Source organism: Centruroides vittatus, unplaced genomic scaffold (genome assembly GCF_030686945.1).
Source record: "Centruroides vittatus isolate TY-2023 unplaced genomic scaffold, ASM3068694v2 contig_1213, whole genome shotgun sequence".
Lineage (NCBI taxonomy): Eukaryota > Metazoa > Arthropoda > Arachnida > Scorpiones > Buthidae > Centruroides > Centruroides vittatus.
In genome coordinates, this window is record NW_027120776.1 from 1315889 (window position 1) to 1341383 (window position 25495).

The following is a 25495-nucleotide window of genomic DNA, read 5'->3' on the forward strand; positions in this document are numbered from 1 at the left end:
TAAATTTTATATAACTTTATTAAAAACGATACATTTCAATTTATTACGTTCACAAATTAATGATTTACAGATTAAATGAAACAAAAAGTAATAATAATGAATTGGAAAACGGAAATAAAAATACAAATTACACACATCGTCACAAACAAAATATTATACCGCCATCTATCGTTGAAATTAGAAAGTAACATTTAAAAAAATGTTTAAATATTTAAAAATTCTTTACTTACAAAAATAACAAGAAAATTTGTTAATAATCGAAATAAATTCACAAAAAAAACTATTATTAATTATTTTTGGCCCCAAAAATACATTGTTTATAAATAAAGAATTTGGTATTACACAAAATAATACTTTTAAGGCATTTTAAAATTGTTTTATTAATCGAAAAATTAAATAAAATTAAAATAAAATTAAAGGAACTTGTTTGAAAGTAAAGAATAATTAAGTAATGCAGATGATCTGGATGATGATTTACTATATATTTACATAGATCATTAATGATGATTTGTTTGTTACCATACAGAGCACTTTCTCTGTGGATTCATTGGAGAATTTTTAGGGCAGTTAAAAACTCTAGAAAATTCAGGAGAATTCGATGCATCAACACCTATAACCCTACAAAAATTAAAATAAAAATAAAATAAATAAAATAGTTAGATTTTCTAAAACTAGATGGCAGCAAACTTAAAAGAGAAAAATTACAAGCACCATCTGTTGTGTAAAAAATAATTAAAACGAAATGATTATTTTTATTGAATCGAGATGGCAGCCATAAAAAACGTTTAAAAGCGCTATCCAGTATATAAAAGTATTTAATAAAATTTTTAATGTACTGTTCATAAAACAAAATGGTCAAGTTTACCATTAGAAAACTCAAAAAAAAAACAAAAAACTTAAATTATTAACTTTTCTGAAACTAGATGGCAGCAAAACTTTTACGAGAAAAGTTCAAACGCGCCACCTGTTGTATTAAAAAATTAATATGACGAAAAAAATTATAGTTAATTTTCTTGAAACTAGATGGCGGCAAAACTTTAATCGAAAAAATTTAAAAACCGCCATCTGTTGTACGAAAAATAATTCAATACCGAAATTGCGCAGGGCTGTGACTTCCGGACAATATACGTAATTTTAATACTTCCGGACGATATTTGCCGCACCATACCTAAAATATAATTAAATTATTTAAAAAAAAAAATTATTTAAAAAATTAATTAATTATTTTCGTATCTACGTTGGCAGCACTGATCCAAAAGAGTTGATCTTGAGTGTATTTAAGTCCGGGAAGTAATTTTTCTTTGCCGTGATCTTTCACCCATTGTTGATATGCCTGAGAGATAAATGAAAAAAAATTAAAGTAATTAATGAAATTTTAAAGTGGAAAAAATAAAAATAAAAATAATAATAATTTTAAATAGGTTATAATTTAAAAAATTTTGACGAAATTAATGTGTCGCCATCTGTTTGGTTAGTAATGACATTAATAACAATTAATTTTTTAAAAATTAATATATATATATATAGTATATATATAACATATACATATACTTATTATTTATCTCAATTTTACGCACTTATTTAATGCAGGTATTCTGTAAAATTTATTGAATAACACATATTATGTTATATAACAGTGTAGTCTGGTAATTTTGTTATATTGTGTAGGTTTGTATTGTTCTGCAAAACAATTGTTCTAGCATAAATATAATTGCTTCTTAATGTACTCTAATGGCACATTATTATATACAGCATTAAAATGGGTTTTTGCGCGTAAAATATATGTAATTACGGGCAGACACACACACGTACATCTGTTAGTTTGAATGGTCTGAAATTACCTTTCGTAAGTCATTTAAAACTTAATTAATTTATATATAAAATGAAAGTAAAATATGCGACTAAAATACTAGAGTTAAGGTGCGTTCGTATATTCGTTTGGATACCTCCCGATCTGTGACGTGTGTCGAAAATCACGTGACCGGTTCTACTACGCGAACACGAGAAACGGATTGATATTATACTTGTATTTTTATAGTGTAAACTGTGTAAATGCTCTTAACCTAATTAACATTGAAAGGAACAATATTATATAATGTTTGGGTTACTTTTCTTATATAATAAATTACGTCAAGGTTAATTTATTTTATAACAACTTGAACGAAAGAAATAACGTGATCCATAAACCTATTTTTCCTTATTTTATTGCATTTTAAACATTTACATTTAACCGGTTAAACGTTAAGCGTAAATTTAGCAAACGGTAGGTCACGAACTACTTGTTGATACGTCGCTCAATCCGAGATTGTGTCAAGATTTTTGGAAATAGTTCGCAAAACGTTAATTTTAATAAATTCGGATTTATATTACGTACTAAAACATACGAGGAAAATAAGAAATCATTTAAATAAATTAAAAAATAAATTAGATTTTATTTATTTTATTTTAAAAATAGAAAGGTTAAGTGACACATTTCAAGGATAAGTTTCAAGTTTCGTTATTTATTTTAAATGTGGAGGTAATGGATAGGGAATTGGACGTCTAAAGGGAGATAGAGCACACGTGTAGAGGGCCCCTTATCTTAGAAAGGCCCTAGAGTGAAGGAAAGCCCTAAGTGAAGGAGTGCTGATGGAACAAAGTACTAAATCCTGATATCTCAGGAGGAGGAGGAGGAGGAGGAGGAAAGACTCCAGGAGATGATAATAATAATAATTTATAAATGGTTAATTATTAGAATCATTTATTTATGTAATAAAAGGTATATTCTATAATAAAGGAATTCATTTTTATAAATGTTTGAATAGGGAAGTTCAGTGTAAGATGCCACTCACCCTAAATGCTTCTTTAATTCCTCCATTATCAGCAATGTTTTCACCTTGAGTGTTCACTCCATTAATCTACGAATTAAAAAAAGGGAAAAAATACTTAATTACAATCATTTTAAAATTAAGAATTTGAAGAATAATTGATGAATAATTCAATAATAATTATGAATAACCAGTTAGGGAGAGGCTCTGCTTAGTTGGTCTGTGGTTTATTAAGCAGAGGGCTTCCCTAATTTTATTTAATTGCTTTAATTTTTGGGTATGTCCAACTAACCTTTAGGCCATTTTCTGGAACAGTGTAATTTCCATATTGTTGAATAATGCATTGTGCCAATTTCTTGAATTTGCCATCAGTTTCATAATCCCACCAATTAACGTTATTACCGTCTTTATCGAATTGACGCCCTGCCAGAAGGATTTTTAATCAATTATTATGATTAAAAGTTAATTTAGATAAGCCTATATATATATTAAATTCATTTATTTATAACTAACCTCTGTCATCAAATCCGTGTGTAATTTCGTGCCCTATTACAAAACCTATGGCTCCATAATTCATGTATCTGTGAAAAATATAGGTTAGATTTAGAAATTTTTAATGGAAAACGAAGTTTGTAGAGAGAAAAATTAGTATTTGGCTTCGAAAATTGTAATCTTTGAGTGCCACTTTGCAGCCTTCTGGTGGTGCCGTGTACTGTAATGGAACTTGAGCGTTGCACGTTGCATTTCAATTTATTGATAAATTTCACGCAAAAATGTCAATTTAATGTAAATTATAGATTAGTTTAGTAGTTTATCGTTCAGAAACTAAGCGATTAGCTTTTAAAATTCAAAAATCCAATCTATGGATGCTGTTTTATAATCTACAAGTGCTCCCTGTGGTGTTGGTACTTTGAAGAATTTGCATGCTGCAATCAAATTATCCATAAACTTTCATGCAAAATTATGATTCTTAATGAAATTATGGATTAATTTGAGTAAAAATTGCGAAAATGTCAAAAGTTCTAGAGAAGTGCACAATTCCCTCATGAAGAACTCTAGAACTTCATTAAATTTGAAAGTTTACTTAAAAATTCATATATCTATGAAGAATATAGGTTAGAATTAGAAATTTCGGATTAAAAATGAAGTTTATTTTAAAAAAACGAAAAGGAAATTGATAGAATTTATCAATACTTAACTTTAAAAATTCAAAACTGCCATCTTTGAGTGCCATTTTGCAATTTCCAATTTGCTTCGGATTAAAAGGGAACTTCAAGAAATTTACATATTATCCTCGAATTTATCGACAAATTTCGTGTAAACTTTTAAAGTTTAATAAAATTCTGGAGTAATTTAAGCATAAACTGTAACGTGAATTGCTGATATTGTCATAATTCACGCATACATTAACGTAAACATTCAAGTTTTATTGAAGGAAAATCGAATTTGAAAGAATCATTAACCACTAAAATATAATCTAAAGATGTTTATCGTTCGATATTTTACGAGAAAAGGGATATTTTGTATTAATTTAATGCAAAAAGTTCCTGAATATTTATTGTATTTTTTTTTTAAGGAATTGAACTGAAGAATAGACGAGGAGAGAAATCCAAATATTTCGAAATGTTATAAATTTAAAATTAATGAGTTAATACAGCATAAATCGACTTATAATTATGGTTTTTCAATCACTTTTTCTGCATAAAATAACTCATTTTTCCTTATATTTTTTAAAGGAAATTAAAAAAAAAAAATTCTTACTGCCTACAAGTGGATAAAACTACTGAACAAGGGGCTGGCCAATAGTTTTCTGGGTTTCTTGACGTGTCTAACACCTAAATAGAAAGCCTGTTTTCTGTGGAAAGTCCTCCCAGGAGGCACTTCAATGAGGCACCATGGGTGATCTGCCTTGGAAGATTACCCATGTGTTGATTTACCAAACTAAACTTTAACTAATCGATAAGAAAATTTTGATAAATTCTAGAATATATTCTTGAAAATTGATTTAGATAAGATATAAAACTATCGAGTCATCGTTGTATACGTAACTCCTGCTTCTGTGACGTTATTTCTGGTACCGTCGTAAAGCGAGCCCCAAATCTTCCATAAGCACAATGTGATAAATTGTAATTATGTTCCTGAAATTATTTTAACTATATAACACTAAACAGTGATGCCAAATGAAATAATACGTCACTTAAATATGGAATTATATTTAATTCTAATTATAAATTTATATTATTTGTAAAAATCTGAATCGGTCGTAAAGCGGGGGTAGGTTAAACTGTGTACTGTTATCAACAAGTCTGCATTTTTTAAAAAATGCAAAGTCAGAAAATGTTAAGAAATGTATAAAGTAATAAAGAAAATTTCGTAAATTGTCATTACTAAACTGGAAGTGTCATTTATTTTATTTTTAAATTAGAATTTATTTAAAATATCTATAGTGTATCCAATGTTAAATATATTAGGATCTAGTATATATAACAAAGGATATTATTATTAAAACTAGTTTATTACAGTTAAATTAATTAATTATTTATATAAAGTTATATATATATCAGTTTCTATCATTTTAAAACTGGATATAAGTGCTATAAATAGTGTTATAGTGATGTAATGTGAAGCAGTCTATATAACATTATAAGGAAGTAGAATCCAATTCTGAATGGTTTATTGTAAGGAAAATAAGGGAAATAAAAAACCGAATATTTAATTGATTGTTAAATTTTTATAATTTAATTAATTAATTATATTTAAATATTTAATAAATTATTTAGAAGAGGATGATACTCACGCTGGTCTTTCCTTATCAAAAAATGTGCCTTGTAAGATTCCAGCAGGGAATTCTTTTAAAGAAAATGTATAAAAATATATTTAATTTTATAATTTTAAATAAATTAAATAAATTTAATTAAAAAGAATAATCATTTTTTCTTACCAATGCTATTCTCCAGTGCATTATAATACGCATTGACAACAGCAGCTCTAGCATGCTTCTTCCAGCTATAAATATAGGAAAAAGAAAATGATTTTATAACATTATTTTATTTATTATAAATTAAAATAATCTTTAATTTAATTAATTCTATGATTAATTAATTAATTACTTACTCTCCTTTTTCATTTGGCTTCCTTAATTGATTGAATGCATAATCAGTTGACCATTTTCTTACTTTTTGTATGTTGGAAAAGTAATTATCTTTTTCCAGTGTTGTTAACTGTTTAAAATAATAAATATTTAAATATAATATATTCATATATTATATATTAATTTCATTATAATTTTTTAAAGAAATTTTTATTTACATTTTCATAAAGTGATGATATCTTTGTGTCATTTAGTAACTCATCTGGATAACCTATATATGATCTTATAGTGCCTGCCTGTTAAAAAATATATAAATAATTTTTAAAGGAAATTACTATTTGCATTTTTAAATGTGTCCCTGATTTGTTTATGAAGTAAATCAATTTTAAATTTTTGCTCCAAATTTACCTTTGCTTTGGCTTTTTCACGGGTGACTTCATCCATCCAGGTGATCTCTTCCAGAATTTTTAAAAATTCTTTATGGACATAATTAACCATTTCTAATGCCTATATAGGAAAAGTGTTAGAAATTATATAGAAAATATTATATAATTTGATATAAATATATGATACAGAATGATATACACCACTTTTCAAGGCTCTACACCTACAAAAGTATTGAAAATAACACAGAAAAGTAAAGGTTATGTTGCTAAAATGTATGAGGGAATAAAATAAACTAATAAAAAAAAAAAAAACGTTTTTTCTCACCCCCAGAGCCAGATTTAAACTTGTGGCCCTGAGCTACAATATACAAGATGCCCTTGCTCCTTCACTAAATAATAATGGGTAAGGAAAGACTGGATTTATATGCATTTAAAATCACAATATGTGCGCATACTTACGCACGTAAAAATGCCTGAAGTGTGTATTATGCATGTTAAAAACGTCAGTAATGTAGACAATTTGTAAGTGGAAATGCATATGTAATGTACTTTAGTTCAGTTTGGGATAAATCATACTAACATCTATTACTTAGGGTCCTAAGCTAGAGCTAGAGCTAGAGCTACTAACAGCTAGAGCTTAGGGCCCTAAGTAACGTCAGGCCCTAAGCTATAGCTCTTTTGCATTAGCCTCAAATCCGGCTCTAGTGAGAGGGGATAAGTTGAGAATTTTGAGCACTATTTTTGTGTATAAAGGCCTGTAGAGTTATACGAAAGTATGCACTTACTTCTTTCTTACTGTCTTGCTTAAAATGATTTCTGACATACAATGAAGCTAACGACACCCCAAGACTACCAGTTAAAGAGCCCATACATTGTTCCCAACGTGGTTCCTCTCTCGTTTTTCCAGTAATTACGGATGTATATTTTTGGGCACGATCTCTCCACTTCTTAGTTAATATGGACATAGACTGACCGACCAATCTCCACAGCATGTAATTAGCTAGAGTACTTAATTAAATAATTAAAAAAAAATAATGGTAAATATTTATTTACAGGTAAGTTTAAAGTAATTAGTAACTTTATATAATTACGTCTTATCGATTTCTTCGATGAGAATGCCGAATTTACGAATGAATTCCGGTACATTTACGATCACAAGTTCGTCTTCAGTAATGGGATCGTTGAGTAAACCATTGAAGTACTTCAGCCAATTTATCTATAACGAGTTTTTAAAGATATAAATTAATAATTTAAAGACAATTTAATAATTTTATCGTGAAAAAAAACCTTAGAAATAATAATGGTTTATAGGTTTGTACGTTGTTCAAGCTATCACTATTATTCTCTTCATCAAACCATTGTTCTATTGTGTGCTGTGATGTATTGTACGTTGTAAGTGTGCATATTGTTATGTCATGTGCTAAATTCGGGCCCCCTCACCGCTATGAGATCACGTGTGAAAGCCCCTCACACGTGATCTCATATTTTTTAAACTCCGTAAAAGTTTAAAAATAATACTGTTTGGGATTCGCGAACTACAGGTTGAGAAGATAAACTTTTACAAGAATATTTTATCGCTTTTTTTAATACAGATTGATAAAATATTTATATTAATTAAATGTTTTGTAGATAAATAAACTTTATAATATTTTATAAATGATTAATTTTAAATGATTTTTACTCGAAATTTATATAAAAATTACAATTGAAAGAATTAAATAATTGTCAGAGCTTCTCAACCAACTTTTATCCCTTTAGAGAAAGATTCTTCTGTAAATTTAGTTTTTTTTGACAAAAAATGTAGAAAATTAAGATTTAAATTTTTCCTTAAACATTTTTTTTATAATTTATAATCTGTTTTTTTTTAAAAAAAGGCAAGAATAAATGAAATCTACTATCAAGAAATCACCAGGAAAAATTTCGGAATTAATTTAGGAAAAATAAAATTGAAAAAAAAAATATATATATATTTTCTATAGGAAAATATATATATATATATATATATATATATATACATTATAAAAGTCACTGCACAAATAGGAGAACAAGTTATGCTAATCTTTTAATAAAATTAACCTGTCATACTAAAGGAAAATTGAGGATTAAGTAAGAAAAAGGCTAAAATTCGATGCAAATTTGTCCTTTAAGATGAAACATTGACATAAAAAATAAAAGAAAATGAAGTAAAAAGTGTCTTAGGTGAAGGATTTTTTAAATAGAGAACAATAAACCGTACAAATTCCAGATTTAATTTAAGCTTCCCAACCTTTCCTTATTTATTCGTCGTTCCCATTTATTATATAGCTCGCGATCTACTGATTGATAATACAAACAACCTGAAAATGTATATTTTGACACCTTAGAGATATCGTTGTATTTACGTTGCCTGTCTGTTTGTCTGTTTGTTCTCTCGAAAATTTAAAAGATATAGCTTAAGAAAGTTTATTTTTTAACTGTCCTGAATCTATTCTTGGTTGCTTGAGAACTGAGAGAGCTGGATTGATAAATTTAGTGGGTGATAGATAATTTGGGGTCGTTAACATCACATTATACAAGATTTAACTTGCGTCATTTACTAAAAAGTCGCCCTAATTTATCGATAAGCGACGAATATTATTGAAATTCATACAGTTTACTGGGTATAAAATCGAGAAATCGAGGCCAAAAAAAGTGGTCTAACCCAGTGTTACGCGTGTTTCTAGCTTCCATGTATCTATATATAAACCCTTTAATGTGTCATTAACATAAAATTTACATATTTATTTAACATAATACTTACATTAGGTGCTAATTTTACTAAATCTTTAACAGTCATCTTATTATATAACTTGCTGATATTTCTTCTTTCTTCTCTTGGAAGAGAGAACTGTATACATATATAAAAAAAATTAAATTAAAGCACGTAAATTCAATATTTAATCACATAAATACTTTATACACACGCTGTATACAGTAGACCCCGTTTTACATCATGCAAACAGCGCAAAATCGGGGTAAATAAACTTAAAAACTTACGTTTGCTAATGTTATCTCGAAGTTCAAACTCTTAGTAAGTTCTTCTTCCGCTCTCTCTCGATCTGCACCCAAAAATACTGCACTGTCCACCATCAAACGAAAGTAGGCAGATACTGTAGTGTCATTTATACCTTTTAACAGATAACTTCTGTCTGGCATACCCAAAGAAGTTTGATCCAACTGAAAAAAAAAAAAAAAAAAAAAAGTTGGCATGTCAATCAATTCATTGACACTTAAACGACACTTGTGTCATATTAAAATCACTTACATCGACAATATGGTTAGTGTTATTTCTATAATCGGGCGTTACAGATAAATCAAGGAGTATATCGTGACTGTATCCATATTTTCGGAACAGAATAAGTGTGTCTATCCAATCGAAGTTGGAACCATCCCAAGAGGGACCTTCGATAACGGGCCATCCACCCATCTCTTTTAGTACTTTCTTTAAAGGTTCGGCATCTTTTTTCTCGATTTCGGCTGAAAATAATATATATAAAATGTTTTATATTTAAATAATCGGTTAATGTTACCTTAGGTACCAAGATGGCGGCTCGTCTCTGATTCCAGCAAGGAAACAGTGAGACGTTCTAACCTAACCTAACCTATTCTAATAAATTACCATAATTATTAGCAACCAAATTATTAGAATAGGTTAGGTTATAATGTGTGTCCCACTGTTTCCTTGCTGGAATCAGAGATGAGCCGCCATCTTGCCACGTAAGGTAACATTAACCAAATAATCTTACATATATTTTAAGTTGTTTTTACATTATTTAATGTATAAGAATACTAAATGTACAAGAAACTGATCCTCTTCCATTTTTGTTTTCATATTTCATAGGAAGGCCACAAGAAATGTCTTTAATGTGTAATTTAGAATATGTAAACCTGTGTAAACCGGAATCCCACGGTACCGAATGTGTAGCAGGTTTCCGTTTTCAACAGGTTTCTTAGAAAATATTCAATTACTTTATAAATCACCTCTATAGTTTGAGGCTTAGTGCAAAATATAGGACCTTTCCAAGATACGAGGCCCGAGAGTTAACTTACTCGGGACGTCTTTAAGCCTGGGGCCCTAAGCGAGTGAGCAAGTGGCATACTCATAATCTGGATTTGTTAACAAAAGATACCAATGTACTATAAGTTATATGATTCAATTTTGCCCATTATGTTGCAGGTTTGACCTCAGTGGGATCATCCAGAATAAATGTAGAATGAGAATAACAATCCAATTCGAAATATCCACAAGAATGCTTAAGATCTTACTGTATTAAGCATAAATTTTCAGAGGCCTTCCTGAATGTGTTTTGTGTATCACATTGCAACGCTCTTTCGAGGACACTACGCTTCATGCAATACATAATATACAAAAATATCATAGACATGCACACTTTTTGCCCTCTTCCATTGCTGTTTGCAGATTCCGAAGAAGACCACAAGAAATGAATGCCCTTTGCTATTTGCATATTTTATCATTTGAAGAATTCCATATTTGAAGAATTCCATTTGAAGAATTCCATATTTGAAGAATTCCATATTTGAAGAATTCATTTGAAGAATTCCATATTTGAAGAATTCCATTTGAAGAATTCCATTGCTGTTTGCATATTTGATCGTATCGCGGCTCATTGAAGCCACGATAGTGATCAAATGTGCATAATTCTCTTGAGAACTTTAAATGCATATCATTTGAAATTAATGTAAAAGTTTATTAAATCTATTTTGAACTTTAAATAAAAGGGTAAAGACATTAAAGACTTTTAAAATTCATTCCAAATGGATAACGACTTTCTCATATTGGATTAATGACCAATAATAAAAGTCGTACGGTACGTAAAGTTTTTTTATATGCTAATTATGTTTCTTGTTCTACTAATTTTAATGTTATTTAATTAATAATTAAATAGTTTTATATGGCGTCGACTGTTACAACTATCTTTATTACTTATATTTATCTCCAGAATATGTAGGGCAGAATCAATTATCATCATCTATTGATAATTTTATATGTATTTTATTAAATTTAACAGTTAATTGTATCGAATTACCTTGTAAAATTACATTAAGGGTCTAGAATCTAATCACGAATGTAAATGAGTAAAAGTTCTTCTAGTGTTGTTTGAGTGCTTCTAGTGCTGTTTGCGTGTAAATAGCGGTCGAAGCCACTTTAAAATTTAAAATTTAAATTATATTTTAAAGATTTTTTTTTGAGTCGAACCCGTATCTTGTTATTGAAGAATGTGAGTTCGGTTCTCAGAGTGGGTAGTTTGAGTTTATAATTAGTATTCAAAGTATCTTCCACTATAAGAAAAATGGGTTTTTTGAGATCTTAATCTGGACCTTATGTAATATATTGAAGTAGAACTCGCAACTTATATTGAGGAATGTGGATTCGGTTCTCAGAGTGGCCAGTTTCTTAAGTTACAATTAGCATTCAAAGTATCTTCTACTAGAAGAAAAATGGTTTCTTTTGTTTTTCCTTGTTAAAACCTAAATGACATTTTGTTTGCTTTGTAGCTTTAGATTAAAATCCAGAGCAACAGATCAAACACCCTGGATTTCCATTTGAATCCAGGGCACTCTCTAGAGTTTAATCTAGAGCTACAAAATAAAATCTGGATTTCAATCCCAGAATAACAGGGCAAACAAATAACGATTCAAAGGAAGCATCACCTATATGAGTGATGCTTCTTTGAACAGCCATGGTACACGATATGACCATGCTTTGAATATCCATTAGTTATCATCCACGTGTGATGTCATTTTCCAAATGAACAATGCAATACAAAATACAACACAAAAAAGCTTAATTTTGAGGATAGAGACGCGTTTTATAAAAGATTGTAAATGCTAATAACGAGTAAAATCTTCATTAAGTCTCCGACCCCATTTGAGATACGACACGTGACCCTTCTGTATCTCTCCACCCCTTCGACCTTTAACCACCAAAATTTAACAGAATCGATGCCCCTAATACACAAACCTCTCTGCCAAATTTCAGAAAGTTTGGACAAAAGGCACGAGAGTTATTAAGCTTGGAAGTGGGTAAACACAATCGTGCCCCCTATACATACATACATACAGAAAACGCCCTCCCAACTTTTTTTCTAATTTATTCATTTTATTGCGGATTTTAACGACATTAAACACAATTAAAATAATTCATTTTAAAGTAAATATCGGCGACTTCGAGTTGTTTTAATTCTTGAAGCATCTATAAATCCACCGCGACTTCAAGTAAACCACATCTGTTAATGGTTTTTCTATTATTAGTATCACTACAGGAGAATTTTCCTGTTTTGTCTGTCTGCATGTCTGACGTTATACAGATCGCCAGTTTTATCATTAATTCTACAAACTTTACCCTTTATTTTCTTAATAATTCTTCCTTAAGTGGACAAAAAAACACCGAATTATACCACCGGAAAATGACAATTTACTTAGTTTTCTTGCATTTTACGGTAGAAAGACTCGGATTTTTTATGAAATTCGATCAACTTAAACCGTTTTTTTGGGGGGGAAGGGTGGTTTACTGTGTTTTATGGTCAAGTTTTCCTGAAAGAACCCGCTTTGTTTCGTGCAGTAGTGTGTACAAGACCAGTTTATCTTATCTTGTATTGATCAATGTGATTATGTATTATGTTAAAATGATAAACAGTGGACCATAATTTTCAATTTTGAATAAAAAAAAACATGCTGAAAGAACAATCAGAGAAGCTCGCAAGACAATTATAATGATAAGTTTTTCTCCACAGTAGGAAAATGAAGACATGTAATCACACATCGTGATGACTTTTGTTGAAAACAACAAGATCCTTCTGAGAATTCATCAAGGATAACTTCAATTCTTAATAAACAGAAAAAATAACCATTCTATTACTGATAAATGGCGAATAATAATTACGGATTCATACCCCTTTCCTCAGCATCTCCTAATTATAAATACCTGATAAACCACGTTAGAAAAATAGGGATTTAACCTTGAAAACATATAATCTTATCTCTTATATTCCACATAATAATAATAATATAACAATAAAAAAAAGTCTTGTTTTATTGTAAAAATGTATAATTTACTTACTTAAATTCATGCAAGATTCATACATGTTTTTCAATCTGACAATGAAGTCTGGAGAGGAGTCATTTAAAGGTTTATCAACCATTACTGTAAGGAAAAAAATATTATAATATTTTTTAATAATTAAATTAAAATTTAGTAGTTTTAAATGTTGTTTTTTTTTGCGTATTTATGGCTAACCTTGCCATTTAACACCATAAGGTTAATATCATGTAAGATCCTTGAACCCATAACGATAAACAATCTGAAGTTCCCTATAATTTAGCGTTAGGTTATATTATTTAAAAAGTTTCCTCTTACAGGATATTAAATCATGATGCACAACAGTTGATTATAAAATTAATTTTATTGCAATTAAGTATGAATTTCTGTACGAACCTCTTAATTTTTGATTAAGTTCGTCTTGAAGCAGTGAAAAAACAGATAAAGATGTTTTATCTTCGGGGATAACCTGCTTATCCACCCATCCTCCGCACGAGAATTTGTAGAAATCTTTGCAAGGATCTGCTGTCTGATCCATGTTGTTTATAAGAAGAGCAGCTGAAAGATATGAATTTTTAGATAAAATACAAAATAATTAAATCTATAAGACAGATTTATAAACGTTCTATCGTGTAAAGCAACGAGGAAAGCTAGAAAAACGAGTGCTCGGAGAGAACAGTAAAGAAGTAGTAGCATGGATCAACTGCTTGATCCATGATGCTTATCGGGAGATCAACTGAAATAATAGATTTTTTAGATAAAATATAAAAGATTTAAATCATAGAAGGGACTTGAGAGTTTCTTTAATATAGAGCAATGAGGAAAGCTGAAAATTCACAGAAAAACTGGAGGAAAATAAAGATTCTGCATAAACTTGGAATCGAGTGTTTGATCCACATTGCTTATTAGTTTGTTTTTAATAAAACAGAAAAGATTTCAATTAGCAAGAAAGATACTTAGACTTTCTATCATGTGGATCAACGAGGAAAGCTGAAAATTCAGAGAAAAACATCGAATGCTCCAGGGGATAGTCGAGAACTTTAAAAGTAGTACAACCACCTTGCTTAGTCTCATTGCTTTCACTTCCTCAAATTAATTTACCTGCTTTAACGCAACCTTGAGTAAGGCAAATGTTTGCTGTATCTGAATAATAATTTTCGCTGCCTTTACTATCCTCAATTAACTTATCGGCGGTAGATGGTATGTCATTTGATCTGGAATCTGAAATTCAAATGAGGAGATTTTTTAGAGAAATTATCAGTGAAAAATCAAAATTTATACATGCAAAGCTTACAAATAGTGTAATAAAGCGTTAAACAACGTCACATTAATTAAATTTCACCTAATTTCTTTCGATAATTTCGATTATTACAGCGACGCAACATGAGTCATAAATCCGTAACCAGTTCATTGAACTTAATTACAATTAAGGAAAGAATGCTCGCTCACCTATTGTTTTTTGGTAATGATAACCTATGACCGCCAATGCTATGGCCATAGCGACGAACATCAATAGGGCAACTACTGACATCCCGCAAAGTGTCCTCTCCAATCTTGATCTTCGGTTCCACCATGGCGGATTCCTGTTCGTGTGGAGATTAATTTAATAAAATTTATTAAATTATCTGAAAATTTTAAAAAAATATTCAAGTTTTTAAAGCTAATTTATGAGTTTGAAAGAAAATTTTTTAAGATTATTGATTTCTAGATTTTTTTTTTGTAGTATTGACGAGTTGTAAGCATATTTTCTGGTTCGGAGACGAATTAAAACAAGGATTTTTGGATTATTAACTACTTAAAAAGAGATTCTTTCAGAAATCTTAGGGTTTACAGGCCCGACAGCCGGATGGCCGAACAGTTAAGAGATCGGCCAACCACTTAGAGAGCCCGGGATCAAATCTGAAAGTGCAATCCCAGGAATTTTTCATGGGCGGAATTTGTGGCTTAGAAACATTTTGAGATAATTTGTAAGTCAGAAGGAGTTCTGTGGACAATTTACAGCTCAAAAGACTCTTTTGGGTCCTTTTCAGCTCAAGTTTTTTTTGGGTAATTTGCAGTTATTTTTGATAATTTGAAACTTAAAAGGAGTTTTTCGTGGCAACTCGCAAGTCAGAACAAGATTTTTTGGGGGGGGTAATTGACAGCCCAGAAGTTTTTTGCAGCTCTAGAGTTTGCGGTTTTTGGGTAATTTTCAGTCCGAAAAAATGTTTTTCGTAATAATATTCAGCTGAGAAAGGTTTTTTGGATGTAATTTACAGCTCAAAACTTGGAAATTTTTCAGCCATAAAAACAATAAAAAATGAATTTTTTCCTTCCTATTAACACAGTTTTTTCAAATGAATTAACAAACAATCATTAGTGTAGATAGGTCATTAGGTTGTGTTCTGTCAAATACACAACGTGTTGAATTTATTATTATAAAATTTATTAATCATATTTAAACCCATTTAATATATTACAAAGCCACGAAATGTTGTAATATAACATTACAAAATTGTTTTATAATATGAAAATTATTCATTTTCACTTGAAAAAAACTGAAAACAAGGCCAAAATTTTTATAATAAATATATATTTTTTAATATTAAATTAACTTTTTTATTATGTTTTTTATATTTTACATCAAAATTATGTCTTACGTTTGTAATTAAATCAAAGGAAACCTGTCAAAACCGGATAAAAAATATTCGGTTCCGCGAGTCCGGTTTACACAAGTTTTACTGTATTTATATTTATATTTTTGTAAAAATAATTAAAGAAAAATTTATATATATATACAGTACAGTTTCATTAGATTATTAGATAATTAGTTGTGAAAATAGTTGAAGGACATTCATTATTATGAACTACTTCGCATTTTTCTGTTGTGATGTGAATGGATTAAACACGCAAACGATGTACATAAAAATTGTTAGAGAAAAATACGATTGTACTGTACAAGTTCTATATGCAGCAAACTATGTACAAGTTCTATATGCAGCAAACTATGTACAAGTTCTATATACAGCAAACTATGTGTATTAGGCTCTACTTGCAATAAATTTGGCACGAAACAAGTTCTTTATCTCATTCAATCTTTAATAACTGGTAATATTCAAAATTATTTAAATAAACCTTTTTAATATATGAAAATTGCTATCAATTAACGTGTTTATCTTTAAAATTTTACTTTTATTTTCTTGAATTTTACGTCGTACAAGTTTAACTTGATTTCTATACTCAGAAATGCCTGCTGTATGGCCTCTTGTCTGTAGTTTTATGGGTCTATAAATTTTGATAAGTCTACATTGCCGGTTTAATGGGAAGATGTGGAGTTTAGGGATAAAGATTATTTATAGGGAATTAAATATGTTGTGAATTAGATGTTTACTGATGAGGATTTCTTGAAAAGAATTTGAATAGTATACGTCGGTTTTTGATGAGCTGAGAGTGAAGCTTGTATAGAGTAACTTAGGGATTTCAATCCTTGATTACAGAAGGATTCGTGAACTTAATTAGAGAAGAAAGTATGAGAGCAGGATTTATTCCTTGATTAGAGAAGGATTCATTCTTTAATTAGAGGATTTACGACTTTCCCAATCGATTGAGTTTGATGATTAGGAAACTCATAAATATTTATTATTAAGGATTATAATTCTCGAATAAAGGACGAAGAAACCTTAAACATTACTCTAAAGAATCATCCTCAATGATTTTTGAGTGAAAATTGAAATTTTAAGGATAAAAATTCATTAAAAGGAAGTAAAGAATAGGGTTTAAAGAAGACGTCCTCAAAAGAATTTACATACAGTGAAACCTCTGAACAACGGTCAATAACAGGAACATAAAAAAAAATGGCCGTTGTTAGGAGGTTATTTTGTATGCATTTCCTAGTTCGGGAGGCGGCCATTATTGAAAGGTTCGATTTAAACGATGCAAAATTTTGTATAATTTCACAGCAAACGTAGAATTTTTAATCATTTAAGTAAGGATAAAGATTTCTTATCGGTCATTACGTCACACCAAAATTCACTCTCACACTTGGCTAACAAACACGGCATCACAGATCACTAAGCAGCAAATGAAACCTCCGAGAAAGAAAAAAGAAAAACCAATAAAATTCCTTCTTCTAAACCAATAAACAACAGTTTTATATTCTTAAAACCGAAACACAATGCTGTACGATCCGTTGAAGCAAACAAATGGACAATTAAGTTATACAATTATGGGAAGAAAAAAACAGAATTAAATAGGTTATTTCACACTTAACTATCAGAAAAGGGAGTTAAACAGACAGGCACACGTTAAGTGTATCATTTTTACAGCTTCACACTCCAACGACCTGTGCCAGGTTGGTGAAAGGTATGAAAGTTCTATCTCCACCCCTCACTTAATGATACCTGAAGGGGTTTATCTAGGCCTCTATGTATTGATATATATATATACAATTTTTACTTTTTTACACAGGTTCTAGCTTATCTAACAGCTTTGTAAATTAAAATTAGTAAATAGAAAAGAATTTTTATGCAAATTTTACAGTTAAATAAACTCTCTAACGTGGGCTACAAAAAATACAAGAAGAGTGAAGTTGATTAATTATGCCCTCGGGTTTTATTTAAATTGCTAATTTTAAGTTGTAAAACAGGAAATTTATTTTTAAGAATTCTTTATTTTATAGCTCGGTTATTGTTGTTATTATTAGAATTATATATATATATACTGTATATGGTTTTTATTTATTAAACAATTATGTGAATTGTTATGACTAGGCACAGCTTTTTAGGCTCTTTTTTTAGGTTCGGAATTAGATTTACACGTGTTAAACTAGATAAGTGTAGGTCCTCACTCTACGAAGAATACAACCTCACTTCATATGAGGTTGTATTCACAGTTTGAGAACACTTTACAAGTAGAAAGCTTATAGTCTCTTATGAGGATAGGGTTTAGAGCTTTACTCTCGAGGTGAAAGCTCATTCTATGAGGATACAGCTTCAGTCTATGAGGTGAAAGCACAGAGCCTATGAGCTATGAAAAGCTATAAGCTTTCTACTTGTAGAGATTTTTAGGTTTGGGTTAGATTAGGTTAGGTTAGCTTTTTTCTTTATTTAAACGCTCAATCAGTATGGTTAAGAATCATGGCCTCTTCCCACTCTGAGAGCACTAAGAGGTAAAGTGATGAAGGTTTCTTCTCGAGGCCTCATTCTATGAAGACGTAGGATCTTACTCTACGAGGATACAGTTTAGTGCCTCTTATATATATATATATTACAGTCTAAACCCAGCCTCAAGTTTAAATTAGGTCTGGGAGGACACGAAATGTCCAAAAAATGTGATTCGAAGTGGGGGCAAAGTTTAAAAAAATTATCCAGCTTATAAAATTTTTATGCAAAATTGGGTACTAAGCTCTGCTTATTTACTGCTGTAGCATGTAAGGGACATACTGAACAGGCAAACCTCTGAACAACGGCCACTGTCAGGAACATTAAAAAATGGCCATTGTTCGAAATTTGGCAGTTTTTTGGAGGTTTTTCTGTTTTTTTTTTCAAAAAGAAATGTTTGTGAAAAAATGGACGCCGTTTAGAGGTGACCGTTATCGGAGGTTTGACTGTATCAGATAATTTAATATATATTCACGTTTATTTAAAACGACTTAAATAAATCCTGCCAATTTCGAGTAGAACAACTGGTCCGCTATACGACCGCTCGCTTTACGACACCCCGATTTATCGACTTGTATAAATTTCCTTTATGGAACTGCGTATTTTTATAGCTACCTTTATTATGTTTAAGATAATTTAAATTATGTTCTCACGAACTAATTTCAATTTAAGACATCGAACTTATGGAAAATAGGACGGCTCGCTTTACGACATTTCCTAAAACCGAGTCTTAAAGCATTAAAAAATAATAAAAGTTACTTTTTAATTCACTACTGCACGACTTTTTTCTAACAGAAAATTAAATACAGTAAAACCTGTCCAAAACGGAACCTGGATAAAACGAAAACCTGCCTAAACGGAAAAGAAATTCTTTGGAACAGAGTGATTTCCTGTGTTAAAAATAGGAGGAACCCGCAAAACCGGGAATAAATATTTGGTATCGTGTGAGTCCGGCTTACGCAGGTTTAATTGCATTGCGAAATATTTAAGATTTTTATAAATATAGCATATAGAATATTAATTATTTATAGAGCAAAGTGACATTCTAGGTCAAAGTATTGAATGTAGTTTAAAATAGTAGGCAATGTTGCATAATAATATATATATATATAATATAAATGATAATAAGGATTGATAATTGAAACGAATTCATTCATTCGTAGAAGGAATCAAGGGCATTCTCTTTAAGGTGCAATACCCAGTAAGGGTGAACCTGTTCCCTTCTTACTCCTTCAAAACGATAAGGTCGAAGGGTCGACGATTTATATTTGCACACACATACACACAAACACACTCATATATATGCATACGAAGGTCATATAGAGGTGACCTATTGTTTTAGAAAAGGAGAAAGATCACAAAAGAGGATCCACCCATTGAAAGATTGACATTCTAAGAATTTTATGAAGAGATAAGTATAATAGACTGGTGTCAGGAGTGGGTGTAGACTACTACCAACTCCAATTATCTATGGATTTATACGGAAATTTCTTACTTAATTTTTAAAAATTGATTAATTCTTAAGGTTATTCTTCTTCTATGATTTATTCTAGTTTGTAGGGATCAAAATTCGGAAAATCTTGACACCGCATACCGAGGTCGTGAGATCGCACATTTTACGTTCATTTTTTGTAGGTAGAATGTTGGAAATTTTAATTAGTTTTTACTTAAAATTAAAATTTTATTAAGTTTTCAGCTTAAAATATAATTTTTAAAACAAGTTCTTAATGAATTTTTATGTATAAAACGTATAAAAGTTCATATAGCAATCCTTGCAAATTATGTTCTTAAGTACGCATTTGAGTCCATTTGTTAAACTTTTAAACGGTCCTCATTATAAAAATATAAAATTTCATAAGGTTTTTGACACGAAAACATCAAAAATCTTCCAATAATGTACCGTAAACAAGCCAATTTACCCCATGCAATCTGTTGATATTATGCATCTAAAAATAGTTCTCATCAATTAATCATTGGATCAATTTTAAAATAATTCATAAAATAAGGACAATACCCCCATCGTGTGACGTTAGCGAAACCCTAAAACTTCAAAGATGAGCTTGATTTTACTTTTTATTATAATTTTTTATTTTGTAGACTAGTGAATGCTTCGATTAAAGGGAGTTAAAGTAGAACATGTATTTCTTGATGGCGATCCTCGTGTAGATCCATTAGACAGGGGAGGTGATTGCACTACACGTTTTCTAACCAGTTAAGGAGACGTTGACACCAAAGAATTATATTCACGTGTTCCTCTACTGCATTCTTACGTCGCTTCAGGTAAGAACAAGGTGGATAAAACTGGATTCAGAAGTGATACAGTAACATAATTCTTATAAAAATATGTAGATAAGATGTTTAGATATCCCGCCTTCGTTGATTACATAAAATCTGTGCGTAATTAATGAAGATAACACACGAAATTCTCATAGAAAAACTCCCATGAATGCATTAATTCCATTAGTTCGTTGCCTCGCATCACTGCAAGGGAGACGGAGCTTTTGATGGCGATAAAAACCTTTAAAAATTCAAATTTTTTTTGCATTTTAAGAAAGATTATTTAATCAATTTTCATTTCTTCCGTTCAACATTCGAATTTGCAACGAGTAAAATTGAAAATTTCACAAGAAATTGTGTCGATTTGCATATGAAACAGCTATTTCTAGAGCCAGTTTCAACATGACATTGCTATTTGTAGAGCCGGTTTGCACGTAAAATAAACAGCTTAGGACCTCGAGTAATGAGTCTATAGTTAAGGGCCTCACACTTTTATATGTTTCATTATTTAGTGAAGAAGAAGAAGGGCCTGTTATACGTTATAGATTAGGATTCCCATAAGGCTATTAATGTAATTAAGATGGCTTCTTACAACACGAAACTCAAAAGAGCTGATTAATTTGTTTAGAAAATCTAAATTTATAATAAAAATACAATTATTCAGCACATTGAGTAATGAAATTTTAAACTATTAAATTTTCAAGGTTCTATTGCGTTTTTTAAAAGTACAAAAATAAAATTTCCTTCTGGTATTTTTCTGTGGCGAGATTTCTCCAGTATAAGAAGGAAAATTGCATCCCTTCTTATGTTTCCTCATAGGGCCTCACTCTAAGCCTTCACATTCTTATAAATGAGGGCTTTTAATGGAGTTCTCACTAAAAATCCTCGCTCAAAATCTTTATATAGTTTGTAGTTCTCACACAAAGTCTTTACAGTTTAAGAGAGAACTTTAAGTGAGAACCATTAACCTTAAACACTATACTTGAGGACTATACGAGAATTACAAAGGTTTTATAGAGCAGTCACTTAAACTGCACTTTGTAGTTAAAGTACTTAAAAACCAAACAAGGAAATTAATTACAAAAAAAAAAGTTCAGAAAGCGAAAAAACGAGAATAAAAAAAGAACTTTTACTCACGAGCGAGAAACGTATCAAAAACTTTAATTAGCAAGTACGTTTCCCGTGTGATGTCACGTTTACGTATTATAATTGATGTTCCCATAGATCAAGCAGTAAAAAGAAACAGCACGAAGATAAGGCTCGTAATCATGTAACGACTTTTAAATAGAAGGTCTTAACTGCAGTTGTTTGTCTGGATCGTAATGACAGTGAAACGAACTCTCGAGAGTCAAATGTTATCGAGGAAACGCCAGGAAAAAAAAAAAGTCACCCCATCAAGGTCAATCTTCCTTCTTCTCCCGCGCGACATCTTAAGAGGGGTCACTCGAGACATTTGTTCTAAATATAAAAACGAAATATGCGGGAGGAAAAAAAGACTGTAAAGACAACTGACTCCTTCCCCCCCCTCCGTTCTACCCAATCAATGTGGGTAGAATGGGGGGGAAGGGAGTCAGTTGTCAGGTGAACTGCGATTGTGGGTCAAAGTGGGTCGTAATACGAAAAATTTCACCTTTAAACTTGCAGATAAATGCCTTTTCGTGAAGACAAAACTGTGCCAGATCGTGATCGTCTGAGAGACGGCATTCTTCGAGGGATTTAAATATTTCTGCATTGTTAAATCGCGTAGAAGTAGTAAGAAATATTTTTTAATTTTTTTTTAAAGAAAAAAAAAGAGGAAAACTAATATACGTTTTTCCCGTTTTTATTTACATTTACAAGCATTAAACAAAATAGCACACGCACACAATTCGTAACGTGCGGCATGGCACTGACCTGAATTGTTAATGTGTGCCACAGGACAGCTACCTTACAGAAATGGTTGTAACACATTTGTTACTCAAGTAAAACAGTTTTGTAACACGATCACGGCATAAAAATATGCTAATTTTTATTGAGTAACACGTGTTTAAGTTTTTTTTATTCAATTATCCTATCGAGCGCTTTAAATAATAAATAAAACCGCTCCCCCGCTTTACGACCGCACGGTTCGAGTCCCTCGTTTTAACGACTGGTCCGTATTTTCTGCTACCCCCCGTGTAAAATATCGTATTTAACTTCCAAATTTTTGTCGTTGGCCAGCTTTACGTGGTGTTTACGAACGTTATAGCTGAGATATGCGCTCGCTTTACGACGGTTAAGAAAAGCAAGGTATACAATGTTCTAAAAGTAGGTAAGAGAAGAATAGACAATAAAATGTGAAAAATTCCAAGCGAACATAGTTTTAAAGTGAATAAAATAAGTTTAAAAAAATGAAAATGGAACTCAAATCAACCAGTTTAGTTTTGAAACTTTATTTATTTTTTTTTTTTTTCCATAGAAAGAACTTTCAAAATAGGTCAGTAATTTCCTTTCTGTATTCTTTACACACTCGTAAGTGTTGTTAAAATTAAAGAACAAATGTGAAGTACGTTCGTGAGTCTGTACAATCGAGTTAATAACCAAACAATACTCGATTAACACTCATTAAAAAAGCATTCATACAGAAGCTACCGTAGAAACAAAGAAAAAACAAAGAAATAAAAATTATTTTCTCATTAGAAAAGTATTTTCCCACTCACTAACTCGCTAACACGCTCTTGTAACGTTACGAATATTGAGGAATTTATCCTAAAAAAAAAAAAAGAACAAAAATATCTTCAAAAAAGCGCATTTTCTTTAAATATATTCAGGAAAATCCATACGTAAAACATTAAATTTTCTTCCTTCAAAAATGGAGGGTGGACCAAAACTCAGTTTACGATTTTTGTACCGTTGGTGTTTACGCGTTTAGGATGTAAATTAATAATTAAGGAATATTTTAGGAAGTGTTTAAGCGGAATTCATTATTATTATTATTTTTATATATATAATTAATCTGTGTATACAAGAAGTCGCTGCTGTTTAAACAATAATAGTAGTGTATCACGTGATCGCTATTATTATTGCTGTAACCTTCGCCGGATATAGAATAACTTCATGATATTAAATATTCCGAAAAAATAATAATAATATTGATGCTTGGAAATTAGAAGATAAAATTTAAAAAAGAACAAGAAAATGAAAACTGTAAAGGATCGAGTTATCAAGTTACGTGATCCCGCATTGATACAGGTACATCTACGCACTCGAGAATTAAAAAAAATCGACTAAATAAACGTTAAATTTGAGATTTATAATTTTAAAACTCCAATTCCGTTAGATTTCTTGAATAATTGTGAAATTGCAAAGTGGTTCTTGCGTAATTGTGAAATTTGCAACGTGGTTCTTCAGCCAGGACATCCCACGCGTAGATTAATTAACAGCGCCCTGTTGTCGTTTTCATTCAAATAATTAACTTCTTGCTGATTGTGATCTAGTGATTCGTTACGCCATTTATTAATCTACTGATCATAGAATGCTCATTAAAAAGAAATATGGAGGAATCAGGCGATGCGAAACACGTTTCGCTTCAACAGTTAAAAGGCAATTCAGTGGTAAGGTATACACATTCAATAAAACAATTGGAGGGTTGTTAAATATTGAAAATCTTAGACGATACGGAATTTAGGTATACCGTGGCACCCCTAAGGGAGTGATTCTACCAGAAATTTCTCTCTCTCAGCTTTGGTTTCGTTCGAATGCGGCAAAGAGACACCACCGTTCTGATACCTCCCGGGTGTTCCTTCGTGGAAAATGACCCCTATTTATATGTTAAAAACGTGAAGAAAACCCAGAAAATTACGTGTCGTGGCGCGAACCCACGACCAATTACCACTATTCAGTGGTTTTTATTTGCTCGGACACCGGTGGCCTCCCCGTGTTTATCTAACTTACATATAAATCCGACACTGATCCGGGATCAAATTGAGCATTTGAAATACCGAAAATTGCTTTTTTTTATTGTTATTTTTGTATAGAAAATATATCAATTTACTCAGCTGCAAAATAGCACAATTCTACGAATCGAAAATTCCTCTTAACAATTGAACTGAAATTTAATCGATTAAAACGTATTGTAAAATATGAGGTAACTTCAGAGTAATTTCAGAAAAATTCAAGAGGAATCGACTAAGATTAATATACAATTAAAGATTTTCGTGGATTTCATAAATTCGAATTTAAAACGTGTTTAAATTAAAATAAAAAATAAAAAAACTCACTTGAATTTGCCAGATTCGATGGTGCTCGTTAGAGTTAGTTGACTCTGAGAGACTGCAGCGGGCATCTTAGAACGTAACTTTTTCAGCTAAAACTTTGTATTGAATGATACAAAACTGGTTGCAAACGTTTAATTTATAACCAGTGGGATGCTGACTCCTCCCATTCTATGTTAAACTTAACGTTATTGGTTGATTCGGACTTGAACGACAGGTACTAGTTACTTTGGCATTTTTAGGTACTCGAGGCTTGATGTTTTGTAATTGACTTCATACTTTTTTTTTTCCTCGTGTTATATGTGGGCGCAGTTATTAACAAATATTGTTTACCGAATTAATTTAAAAAAATGCGAACAGACAAACACACAAACACGCACACAATTTTATATGGGCTCAAAATCCCGTATTTTAATCCTATAATTTTGCTTAATTCTAACAAGGCTCATGTGTAATCCAAACCTTTATATAATGGACTGGGCTTAT

The 25495-nt window shown here is 30.6% G+C and overlaps 2 protein-coding genes across 2 annotated transcripts in view; one reads left to right on the top strand and one right to left on the bottom strand.

The window, feature by feature from the left end:
- Positions 1-25124, bottom strand: LOC136986070 (neprilysin-2-like). The gene is made up of 21 exons (XM_067283529.1): positions 25016-25124; positions 14812-14945; positions 14464-14583; positions 13759-13920; positions 13384-13467; positions 9568-9779; positions 9300-9479; positions 9064-9150; positions 7376-7500; positions 7070-7292; positions 6307-6405; positions 6117-6194; positions 5922-6028; positions 5749-5813; positions 5605-5656; positions 3321-3388; positions 3100-3230; positions 2832-2897; positions 1238-1333; positions 1092-1168; positions 1-618 (listed from the first exon to the last, which is right to left on the bottom strand). The coding sequence occupies exons 1-21, from the start codon at positions 25078-25080 to the stop codon at positions 516-518; spliced, it is 2334 nt and encodes a 777-aa protein (XP_067139630.1). The 5' UTR covers positions 25081-25124; the 3' UTR covers positions 1-515.
- The window catches only part of Ssu72 (Ssu72 CTD phosphatase), a 204141-nt gene that overhangs the window by 121021 nt on the left and 57625 nt on the right, over positions 1-25495 (top strand). The window lies entirely within an intron of this gene.

Coding starts and splice junctions, on each gene's coding strand:
- LOC136986070 (XM_067283529.1), bottom strand. CDS start 25,080: ATGCCCGCTGCAGTCTCTCAGAGTCAACTAACTCTAACGAGCACCATC. Junction 9,151..9,299: donor TCGAGATAACATTAGCAAAC/GTAAGTTTTTAA, acceptor ATATGTATACAG/TTCTCTCTTCCAAGAGAAGA. Junction 1,169..1,237: donor TTTGGATCAGTGCTGCCAAC/GTAGATACGAAA, acceptor ATTATATTTTAG/GTATGGTGCGGCAAATATCG.